This window comes from Cicer arietinum, chromosome 6 (genome assembly GCF_000331145.2).
Source record: "Cicer arietinum cultivar CDC Frontier isolate Library 1 chromosome 6, Cicar.CDCFrontier_v2.0, whole genome shotgun sequence".
Lineage (NCBI taxonomy): Eukaryota > Viridiplantae > Streptophyta > Magnoliopsida > Fabales > Fabaceae > Cicer > Cicer arietinum.
The window spans coordinates 59,760,958-59,773,854 of record NC_021165.2 but is presented as its reverse complement, the minus strand read 5'-3'; the positions used below and the strand labels follow the sequence as shown (position 1 = coordinate 59,773,854).

Genomic DNA, 12,897 nt, shown 5'->3' with positions numbered 1-12,897 from the left:
ATTGTGTGTGTCTCTCTCATATTCTTCTTTTACTCTTTTGCTTAAGTCAAAACTAAAGGGTTGAAAAAATCCATCCTCAGTGAGAGGATAGTTTTACAATCTCTTGAAAATTATTTTTAAACAACAAAATCCCTATACATTTTTAATAAAAAGAATTATATAATAATTCATTTGTGTGATTTTAAAATAACGATGGTTAAAGTCAAATTTCTTATCAAACTTCTTAATGATTTCAAGATTATGATTCGCCACGATGTAAAAACTTTTACTGTGATAATATATATGAATTAAATCATTATTTAATAGTATTTTTTTAAGAGATAAAAGTATTAAGTTATTTTAAGTCTTTATCAACAAGACCAAAAGAATTAAAGTCAACATACTATTAATGTTATGGATTTAAATATTTTTATAATCTTTATAAAATTATGATTTTTTGAATTTAATTCTTAAGAAAAATTCATTTATTTTTAGTCCCTATTTTAATTTTATAGGGGCTCTTTTTTATGAATTAAAAATATTCAATTTTTACAAAAAGAATTCAAAATAGAGCTAAAAGTAAATAATTTTTTTTTATAAACTTAAAAGTTAATAATTTTTTTTAGAGACTAAAAATAAATTTTTTAAATTGTATACGGATTAAAGTTATTTAACCCTATTATTATTAACAAAAAAGAAAATGGTTCTTTAGATGCGATAATTTTTAGAAAGAAAATAATCCATATTTAAGAGAAAAAAATGGTTAGTATTTTCAATTTTGGTCTATGTTTTTATATCAATTCATGTATATTTTTCAAATTTTTGAAACAAACTTTACATATATATGTTTAGAACAGTATATAAAATATACTTTTCCATGCTCAATCCATCCATGTTCACATCAAGGAGAAGAATGCTTATGATCAATTTTTTAGTAATGTACTCTTAAAGTCTCCCTTGATACATTTTAAATTCCCTCATATAAAATAGTTTTTAGTTTTATGAAAAAAGAGAAAATAGAATATACACTTCAATGTAAAATAGCTATGCTCTAACATCCAATTAAATTTATTTAATTCACCACATCACACCACTTCATCTACTTTTAATTTACACCCACAATGCATATGAATTAAAAACTAATACAAAATTAGGGGTTATCATCTCTTTCACTTACCTTTCCTTGTTACCAAAAGTCTTTCCTTCCTTTCCCCAATAATTTGATGAATCTGTCAAAAGCTCTCTAAACCCTTCCTTAATGTTATGGAGAAAAGTAAACCACCATACAAAACAGGAGCATGAGGCTGTCTTCTCTTCCACTTCTATTGACTCCTTTCCCTAAATTCCTCCCTTCCTTATCCCTCCTAACTCCTCTTTCTAGTTCTAGCATTACTTAAAACTGCCAAAAACACTAACCAGATATGAAGAACAACGAAAAACTAAGTAAAACATAGAAAATTGCTTATTATAGATTTAGAAGATGAACTTATTTAAAGTTTTTGTGTAATTATCTCATTATTTAAAGTATTTGCACACAATAGTAAAAATAATTTGACATTTTCAGCTTTTCTTTTTAATCAATAAGCTTCCTGTAATAATTTAATAAAAAGAGGGAATAGTTAATTTGCCATATGAAACTGTAAGAATCGGACATTTACTCTATAAAATTCAAAAAATAGACAAATAAAACTTTTAAATTGAACGACGTTGGACAAATTAATCTTTCGGTTAGATATCTCTCTTAATGAGCCCGACATGGATAAAACCTTTTGATGTGGTCGTCTGAATGTGATAGGGGCAATTTGCCTGAATTTATAAAGGAGTAGTTTATAATAAAATATTCAACTTCCCTCCATTTATCTAAATTTTTCTTCATTTTGTCCTTTCATCTATTCATCTTAACTATCTCCATTAGTTGCTTGTTTCGGTCATCACCACCAATTCACGGTCATCTCATACTTTCCAACTAAGTATGCTCTTGTTTTCTTTATTGAGTTCATCGTCATCACCATTCACACAAGTTCTTTTCTACTTTTTCTTTATTGTGTGTTCATATGCAATAGGTCATTCAAAAACAAGCAAGCAAATACAAAATGGGTGGTAAAGATATTGAAGGAAGAAGAAGAAGAAAAAGTGGTTCTTGATTCTCACATTTCTGAGATTTGAAAACTAAGGAAGATGAAGAAGCATAAATTATACAAATTAAGGTGTTTGAAAGAAGAAATATAAAATCATAAAAAAAGAACAAAGAAGTATTATATAGAGGAAGAATATTTCAATTACATTTATGGCAGGTTTCAATTTAAAAAAAAAATTGAGTTTCAAATTAATTTATAAAATCGGACGATTTAGCCTTTGTTTAACACATTTATCAAATCAGACAATTTAATATCTGTTTGACGTGACACTAAATTGGCTAACAACTAGTCTCGCTACGCAAGCACTTAACATCCACGTTAGCATCATTAACATACCAAACTAACAAAGATACTATTTTGTCCAATGTCATTCAATTTAAGGGTTTTATTTGCTTATTTTTGAATTTCAATAGAATAAATGCCCGACTCTACAATTTCAAGGAGCAATCTGACCATTCACTCTAACAAAAAATACATATCCAATAGTTTGTTTTTAAAAATAAAAAAAATAAAAATAAAAAAACCAGACATGAGAGGATTATAGTGTAATCAGTGATAACTTCAATTCACCCTAGTCTTAACTTCATTACACCATAGAGTCAACAGACACTCAGCTTAGGCACCGCCACAAATATGGCATTCATTCTTAGGCATTACTAAAACAAATTAATATCCACCAACACCGAATGCATCATTACATACATGCAAAGATTACTAAAGTCATTTGTTTCTTGTTCCACTATTTTGCATCCTATTCTATTTGAAAATCTATGTTTATGATATTAACGCTTTCAATATACTACTTTTGAACCACACAAACAGAAAGTTAGAAATGGCAAATATTAATTAGACCACTATGTCCACATGTGCTCCTGCTGCCTCTTCATCAGGACCACCCACATCCACATTCTCGTCTTTACCCTCATACTGAACATTAAAGTTAAAGTGCTATTAAAAATGCTTGCCATAAGTATGTAGCTTTTAAGGCAGTAAACAAATGTACCCCATAGAAGAACTAACCTGCGAATAATTGCTATGGGGAATCAAATCTGTGGGAAGCATAAAAGGTGTGCCCTTCACCTGGAATACCACTCCGTTGTCATTTTCAGTGTTTGAAGTTTCTTTGATATCATTTCCGTTATCATGTTCAATCTCAACTTCCTCTTCAAACACATGAGCTGCCATACTGGTTGATGGCACTTCGATCCTGGATTCCTTCAGCTGTATATTCATATAGATAAGAATGTAAAAATGTCATTTGTAATGACCATGGTCGACTTTTGAAAATCTTATTTAAGACGAGATATAAAACTAGCGGTTTAATCAAAAGAAACCGGCATCACCAAAAGAGTGCAACATACCAAAACAAGCTTCATTCGCATAGGCAGAGCTGCCATGAAATTAATCAAATTAGTACCTTTTCTGAATGAATGTTGTTAGAAGAATTCCATATTCCTTTCTTATGCTTTTTTCCTTCAAGATCTTGGTGCCTAGTAACTTCAATTCCATTGTCTGGGGCCTCTTCGTAACCCTTGTTATTTGATTGAGCAGACAAATTCCATCGAGTACGCTTACTGGTTCTTGCTGTTTCAACTAAATGCCCTACTTTAGATTTATCTGCATGCATGATCAGGAGACGTCAGCAAAATAACAAAAGTGCATTTCCAATAACCATGTCAGGTGGCCAAATTAAAAGAAAAACTGAAGCATACTATTTGCACTGCAAACAACCTTAAAGATGACAAATGAATTAGTGCAAGATCAGCACCATGTAAGCAAGCTAACAATTAAATATCACCAGAATTTAATTGCCAGATCAACTGGTTTAAAATGACAATTAAAATCCATGACAAAATTATGATGTCTTCGACAATCAGCGACAGTATCAAGCAATCTTACATATAATCTAGTGCAAGGTCAGCAAAAATTAAATATTTACTTCAAAGACGTACAAAGTGGGGAAAGACATCCTATACCCTACACACATGTTTTCAAAAAAATTAATATTTACTTCCAAAGTGGGTAAAGACGTCCTATACTCCTATACATATGATTAACCTTTATGTACTTATGGAATATAAACATGAAATGAGAATACGAGGATTGAGTCAAAATTGTCCATTTATAACTAACCACTAAGAACATCTTAAAATTTCAAAAACTAGTGGTCCACAATCATAGACATACAGGTTACAAAACATAAGGCTTTAACAGACAATTTTGCATTATGAACGAAATAAAAAGGGTCAGATACTAGGTTGTCTGAACATATCCATCTCCACAGAGATGAACTCATGAAAGATATTTTCAGTTTTGCGCTACCCAATGTTTTTTGCTTAGCAAAGGTCACATTATTTCTGAAAATCCAAAATAAATATCTTTGCCAAACTACTACTACCTTGTTTTAGCTCTTCCACAGAATCTTGTTCCACATGCAGCCTTTTTCTGCAGGGAGATCTGCCATTCTGCTCCAAATTATGTTTGATGATTGGAGGAAGACCAATATTCTCACCATTGCTTACGATATCAACGCTTAAATCTTCCTCATTAGCACCAATTCTAGAAATGTCTGAGACAAGTTGAACTCCAAACCTTTCAAGTCGGACCTGTGATCTATATACAAAACAAACAAATAGATTACCAAAATAACTCCCAAAAGATTAAAGAAAGAAAGAATGCATTTGAGAAAACAAAGTGCATCAAATAATATGAATTCATACTACAAATATTGTAATGATATGAATTCATACTACAAATATTGTAACTCGCCTCTTCAGTTCATCTTGCAACTCCAAATTTTGATTGTGCATTCGAACAAACTTTCTTATTCTTGAAGTAACTCTGAATTTTACATAAAGAACAAACCAGGAGAGGGAATAGCATTATCAAGAAATGTCAGCAATGGAGATTGGTAATAGAAGATGGTATATCAACATATAAACTTTGAAACATTTCAGTACCTTTTACACTCCTCATTCTCCTTGTTTAATTGAGCCTCAAGTTCCTCAATTCTAGAATTTAGGCTATCCTCTTCTTGAACACTCTCATCTAGGTAGACCTTCAAAAATATTCATTTGTAATTGTAAGTCAAAAAGTATGAATTGAATTAAATTCAACCTGTAACAGGATAATTTTTTCTACTGAAAAAAAAGGTTTTTCTTTTCCCATTTCTTAAAGGGAAGTGGATAGCAAGCTCAATTTCCTTAATATTCTCAAGACAGTATATGAAACAACTCCCAATATCAGTATCAGATTTAAGCCTCAAAACAAAGATTTAGGAAATCACAATTGAATACCCTTATAATGAAGATAATTTTCCACTCCAATTTATCCTTTCCGAACAGGGATGCAACTGACAGAGTGAGTACTCAGCCAACCTATTTTAAAAAACATGATTAAGAAGCTCACACAGGCATGCCTTGTAGGTTTCGCTTGGCAGAACCAAATTGCTTCAAAGTATTTGAGTATAATAATTCTGATTACACTGTTACTATTCATATTTATTAGGCTTTCATAGTTTCCTTAATTATTTAGGCATTGATTAGATTCTGATACTATGGGATCATGTTTCCTTTTGTTCTCTTGTATATATACTTGTAAATCCCCTGTGGATTATTCTGATCTGCCATGCAGGTTAGAGTGAGACAAGACATAACATGTGTTTTGTTTTATGTTTAGTGCATTTCAAAAACAAAATTGAATGGGACATACAGTTAAAAAAAAAAGTAGTATCTTATAGATGCTCCAAGAGAATGGAATCAAATGAACATGACAAAACAATATGCTCCATTCTGTTTGGTCGGCACATGTCAAAAGCTACCATACATAATGTGAAAAAATGCAACTACAAGAGACAAAACTAACCGCTAGTTGGAATTTTCGGTTCTCAAGAGTGTTGATATCGGAATGTACTTTCTTCAGCTGCAAATATTTCCAAGAATAAAAATAAAATGAAATTTCACAGAACAAACAAGGGAACATATTGGATATATTTGTGATAGAAAGATTAAACAATTTCTAAACCTGCTCCTCAAGAGTATTCCTAGAACCAGAGGGAAGCAATTTTCCCTCTTTAACTTGATCATTAATTCTTTCAGAGACTTTCAAACTTCCAGAAATATCACTATGGCCACTGATGTCGTGTTTTCTCCTATGTCTTCTGTCACTGCACCAGGAATTGCTGATACTTAGACTAAATCATGGGTGAGGATTTGAAACAAAATGAAATATTAGATGTACAAATTAAAGGTTGTCCCTGAGAGCCATATTACATTCATAAGGTAATTTTGCATGCAGACAGAATTGGATATGAATAGAATGAAATTTCTGTTTAGTAGTATTTGATTCCTCCCCTTTAGTGGGAATCAAAATATACCACTCTTTTTATATCAAAGCATGCTCTGCTCAGTGTTAAAATGTACCAAACATAGAGTAGAACCCCATGTTTCGATGTTTCCCATCTCAACACCATCTACCAAAAGACAATTTTAAACAATAAGACTGTCATGTCCACAGGAAATGAGAGCAATCAAGGATAAGTTGACGATTAATAAATAAATAAAAAAACAATAAACATAATGTCATCAGCTTACAATTACAACTGGTATAAAATTTCATGGCAGACAAAGTATACATTGTCACTTCTGGTATGTTTCACATGTATCTCCTGAATTCATTCATGTCTTATTTATCATTTACGAGGAATCAAATCTCGCCCCCATCCTTCTCTAGACTCCCTCTCCCCCCTTTCGAAGTTTGTACCTCCCAAATCATTCCCGGTCCTTTTTTTCTAAATAGATTAATGAATTTCCAGTTTATTTGTTAATATAGCATATATTAATGTGTATAAACATTCAAGAAGAACAAAAGTAGTGGACAACCATGCCAAGAAAAATGAAAATCAAAAGTAGTTGACACATTGCCAACAAAAATGAAAGGTGAAAAACACTGTCAATAGTGAATCATGTTAATTTACCTTTTTTTCTCCGGAGACCTCAGTGGACTGTATTCTGCAATTTTTAAATCATCGAACATTAGGGAAGTGAAAAGAAGATCATTAAGTAAAACAGTGTATGCAATCTGTGTGTATGTATTCTCGTGTGAAGGTAGCTCTTATTTATGCCAACTACAACTTCATAGTGAAGCAATGCACATTCTTCTTTGTTTACAGAAAGTCCATCACAGAATACAGTGAAATAAGTAATGTCTCTGACAATCTCTTGATTAAAGGTCTCTTAAAAATGTTAATATCAGATACATCCAAGATTCAGAAGAAATCGGTCTCACGAAATATGAAATGTAAAATTGCTATCATGGAAATAAAAATTTCTTTAAAGTGATTTTGAACCTTCCCCTCCATGGTACGACTACTCTAAGAAATGGTACTAAAAAAATGAAAGCAAGCAGAAATAAGGATTCAGTGTCTGACCACGGATGGTCTGCCGACCTCTTGCATCTCGAGCTGGTGAATATCTTGGAGGTGATAAATGCCTTCTATCAAGTTTATCCCTCAAGTCATTACCTAAATAATCTCTCCTGCCTGCAATAAGAAAGAAACTTTAGCATTGCAGCGCAGACTAAAATCAAAAGCAACAGATATTTCATTAGCTAAAAACAGAGCACAAACTGATAACAAGACCAAGCTTACCATTAACGAGAATAACAAGAGAAACATAATAATGAATAGTATTAGTGCTTCCCATGTAAGAGCAAAAAAGGCGATACAGAATATCACCCCCCATATTTATGACAGATATAGTAAAACCCCATGTATGTAGCTTATATCTTTGAAGTGTAAACAAGGTAGCAATGGATTAAGAACAGTTCACATCCTCATCTTGTTGAGAAGTACGATATAATATTTAATCACAAATGGAGAGTCATATCCAAGATGCTTAAGAAATAAAAATCCATCCATAAGCTATCAGATTTGATTTCTCCTGCTATCATCTTCATTAATAATTAGATTTTGCCTTTGCCCACGTAGCCATGGCATATCCAGAAGTAACAGCCAAAAGGAATATCATAAGATCCATACACTTATGTAGTTGAATATGTATATAAAATGATTGGGAAATGCACTGAACTCACTTCTGATCAAAATAAGATGCTAGCAGATACATCCATGTAAGCCTGATTATGATCCTTCAGGAAACACTGTAGTTCCACAGATTCATGGAACAAAGCATATAAAACATTGCGAAGAAAATATAATGTCGTGAACAACACCGGCATTGCCTCTAAGATAAACCAATCAGAAGAATCCATTGTGAAGAATCCCTCCCAATTAAATGAAATATCCGTACTGCTGGAAATGCAACAGTCTACAAGATAACGTGGACAGACGTCCCATCATTGAAATGAATATATTAATCCGACATTAATCCCACATGCTATGTGTTATTGCATATGAATGCTTTGGTATCTGCTAACACATAATCAACGGACATATGGACCATATTATTTGATAAGTATCCAGATCCTCGGTGTTTTAAGAGTATTGAATCCAGCTAAATAAATGGAATAACAGTGTGTCGACTAAACAAGCTGGCATTTAAACAGTTAGTTTACAGAAGATGCTGATATATAATTTATTTCCTCACATTTTTATCCTTTCATATATTTTCTTCATGCAATGCTTCGTTTTTTAATAGTCAATTTTCCCCATGCAGGTTAAGAATGTTATCAAAAATAAGAAATGTAACTCAGACTCCCAATCGTTTAAACAGCTTAATATCATGAATAATAGGCCAGCTTATGTAGTATTGACAATACACACACGCACAGACACAGGACTAGTGGGCTACAAACAGTCCAAGGACATATCTACAGCCATCTATATCTGCAAGAAGGAACACAATGAACTCTTCAAAATTGTCTATACTCTATTTTTCATTCAGGAACATTATTTAAAATTGGCAATCCAAAAAAGAAACATAGATTGCCAGGTTCAAGAGTAGAGATATACATGAGAAATTATAACAATAAAAACAAACTTGATGGAGATGACATTAGCTAGAAAATAGATATCATATGATCTCAGATAGATTTCCTTGACTCAAGGACAGAGTTATTGAAGGAAAATTCCTAGGAGGAGAAATAAGAGTAGCAAGTGAACAAAACAGGAGAAATACCAATACTTATATTGAAATACACCAAAATAGAAATAATAATTTAAGACCAAATTGATCACTGAATTGAAGTTATAACGTATATCAACCTATTCATTAAATGCTTTAATTTAGAGAGAACAAGTAACATCAAGCAGGTAAAAAATGTTGGCTCATAAAATTCTATCAAAAGAACAAAGACTGAAAAGAAAAAGAAAAAAGACCATGATTATGAATAGATATAAGCGCTAAAGATGGGTGATTATATATTGTTAAACGCCTCCCTTTATCCATTCCATTTCATCTTCCTATTTCAGTAAAATTTCATCTTTTCACAATCTCTCCTCCCAAGAAGAAACAACTAGAAAATAATTATAGGAAAACAAGAACGAACCAATGCTTAAAGCATCTCCAATATTTCCATCTGCTTATGTGAAGCAACGAGATTTGCAGCAGTGAAATAACAAATGTAATTGGTGTAAGTTTGTAGTTATAGTTGCTATGGTAAACATGCTTATAGTAATACAACAGTTTAAGAGATACACATAAGAGAGGACAAGTCACGAATGACAATTGATAATCACATATCAACTGTTAGTATGGTGGCGACAAATAGATTATTTATTTATAAATTACAAAAAAAAACAACTACATATCATGCTAATATATCATCAAGAGTATAGATACCAAGGAGAACAATGATGGAAATGGTGATTTCAAAGGCAATATTTAACATTCTAAAAATATATTATGATATAAACATCCAGTTCAATTAACATAAAAATAAACAAGAAGCCTTTAGTTTTAGAAAAACTCTAACTAATAACAGACCAATCAACTTGCCCATTTGTTTCATTCTTTCTCATGTGTTTTCGCATGTGATAATGTTCTACAAAGGGTAATCTTGAAAAATAATACCAATTGTTAACAAATTTATTACTATTGCAGCATTGCTAACTATTTTAACTCATGTGATTTACTAAACGAGATCCCATATTTGGGGACAGAATTAATATTAATATAATACACATTCCTTAAACATACCTTAACTGACTAAACCTGAATTGACTTATTTGAACTTATTTAGCAACATAAGCAATTGTGAGATGATTTATGAGAGCTTATGGAATCAGCTTCTGACATGTCTATGATCTGTTTTCAGCTTATTTTCATAAACCCTCCAAGATATCTTATAAAAATAATTTCAAAAATAGTGTATGGATGAAAACTTCCAAAAAATAATCACTTTTGGAAGTTTTCATCTATTTGTTACAACTTTTTGAAAAAATGATAGAGCCCATTTGTTAGTTGTTACAGATTATAAAATTAGTGATTTTTCCATTAAATAATTTAAAGATAGCTTATACATAATCACTTATGTTAAAAGCACTTAATTAAGTTGATTATCCAAACTAATCTCAACTCACTCAAGGCATCACTAATTAACATTAACATGCATCAAGTGTTTGATTAACTAATTCACTCACCTAAACAAATCCCACCATACCTCAAAACAAAAATAAAATATAATAAAAAAACACATAGACAATTAAATACTGAAAATTACCATTATAGGAGGAAGAGAATCGTCGAAGTTCAGCATTCCCATGTGCAAAGTTACAGTTATGGCGATTACAGCGACCTCTCTGATAAAGAACACATAACCTCGTTTTGAATTGCTTACGTTCAACCATCTTCGACTTTAAGTGAGTATCAATTAACGATTCAATAGACAATAAATCAGAAACAGTGTTCAATTATTCCACCGCGAGGAAGAAGATATAATAACCCTAACGTTGCGTCGATGCTGGTGGTGTTGCTGAGAAAATGTGAAAATTATTATAAATAAAAAGGGAATAGTAAAATAAAAAATTAGTGAAAATAAAATTGAATTGAATAAAAAAAAATTAGAAAGTTACCTTGAAGTTGAAGAATGAATGAAGGAGAAAAGAGTAGAGAAGTAACAATGCTTTACACTATGAAAGCAGTTTAGGAAGCTACTCGTGGTCTTCGTTCTGTGCTGGGTTTTGTCAAAGACCCAACCCTGATGTGAACCCTTTTTTTCTTTTCCTTTAATTTTGTCTAATTTTTTCTTCGTTAATTTTATATCAAATTACTTTCTAACTTTTTAAGACACCTCTATTATGAATATATTAAGAAGATCATTCACCCTATTATTAAACTTTTAAGATAGTCTTTATTTAATCACATACTATCAATTAAATTATTTTAACAATTATTATTAATTTAATTTTTATATTTAACTACTTATTATTAATTTAATCCTAAAACACACTTTTTTTGAATTGTTAATAAGAGTAAAATTTGACATAGTTAAATACTTTTTCTTTTAACTTTATAATTTTGTCTACCTATTTGAAAGCAACTTATAAAATCAGTAACGAATTTAGTGGTTTCTTCATTTTATTGGATGTTATGACTATATTGTAAAATAATTTTACACTAATATTTAATAAAAAAAATTATTATATTTTCATGTCACATTAATTTTAAAATAACCATAAAAATGTAAAAAATATGTGACAAAAGTATGAATATTTATTGAATATCCGTGTAAAAATTTTTGAGACTGATATTGCATACTCTTTTATTTGTTGTTGATAGATATTGCATCCTCTTTATTTTATAAGAATATTGGATACTCTTATAATTTTAAATCTCTTTTTTTGTCAACATTTTATTTTTTAATTTCATGTTAGGATTTTGTGAACAAATGCTATTAGAGATCTAAGCCGTTAATTAGTTAGTTAGTTATATTAACTAATTAGTTATTTTACACGTTGTTTGTCTTTCTAGATGGCTATATAACTTTATGTAACTCTTATAATTTATTTTCTAGGTCTTTCTTCTATTTTTCTTTTATCAATAATTTAAATCAAAAATTATAATACAGTATCAGAGTTATATTCTGCAACATTATTTTCTCAATTTTTGAAAAATAAATTTCATGAAAAATGGTTTTATTCATTAACCCTTATTCACTTTGCTTAAAGATCCATGGTTGTTGTCTTCTTTACATTTTTCTTTATTCATCATGAAGAAGACTTCTTGAGTTTATGTTTACATGTGTTAGAGGCTAAAACTTTGTACAAATAATAAGAAGATCAAGAACATTGATGAAATAACATTAGTTATTAAGAATAAAACAATAAAAAGAAGATATATGGTGTTGAAATTCAATATTCTTAAAGACAAAAAGATCTTGCAAACACATGAAGATTGCAACCAACATGGCTCTTGCGATATTGAAAAAGAGAATAAAAAAGATGCAATTGAGAAGGAAAAATCATCATTTGGATTTGGGGTCAAGAGTTGGTGTTAAAAATGGTAAACAAGCCATATGTATGGCAATTCAAACAAAAATATTCAACAAAAGTTACCGGTACGAAGTATAGTCTTCGAAAAATATATTTTGGAGGAAGAATTCACAAGGACAATGATCCTAAAGAAAAATCGAAGCAATAAAAAAACAAACAAGCTGAATCAAAGAATTCCTTCAAAAAAAAATTGTTATTCTTCTTAAAAAAAGTCTTATAGACATTTTAGCTTCTATTTCCAACATCATGGATAGTTAAGCAAATTAAGTTCATTATTTTTATCCTAATTGGTTAGGTTAGCTTCTATTCATAATATGGATAGTTAAACGTAAC

General features: G+C 30.6%; 1 protein-coding gene across 7 annotated transcripts; it reads right to left on the bottom strand.

The window, feature by feature from the left end:
• Positions 1–2,655: 2,655 nt before the first annotated feature.
• Positions 2,656–11,306, bottom strand: LOC101513462 (zinc finger CCCH domain-containing protein 13-like). Of its 7 annotated transcripts, none has more exons than XM_004513991.4 (12): positions 11,146–11,306; positions 10,794–11,045; positions 7,546–7,656; positions 7,093–7,126; positions 6,141–6,282; positions 5,982–6,038; positions 5,078–5,175; positions 4,887–4,958; positions 4,513–4,730; positions 3,535–3,734; positions 3,138–3,338; positions 2,656–3,044 (listed from the first exon to the last, which is right to left on the bottom strand). In XM_004513991.4, exons 2-12 carry the CDS (start codon positions 10,918–10,920, stop codon positions 2,964–2,966), a joined length of 1,341 nt encoding a protein of 446 aa, XP_004514048.1. In that variant the 5' UTR covers positions 10,921–11,045; positions 11,146–11,306; the 3' UTR covers positions 2,656–2,963. The 7 variants fall into 7 exon arrangements, with proteins under 7 accessions (XP_004514048.1, XP_004514049.1, XP_004514050.1 ...); XM_004513992.4 differs by having other exon boundaries at positions 4,516–4,730; XM_004513993.4 differs by having other exon boundaries at positions 7,564–7,656.
• Positions 11,307–12,897: the final 1,591 nt, after the last annotated feature.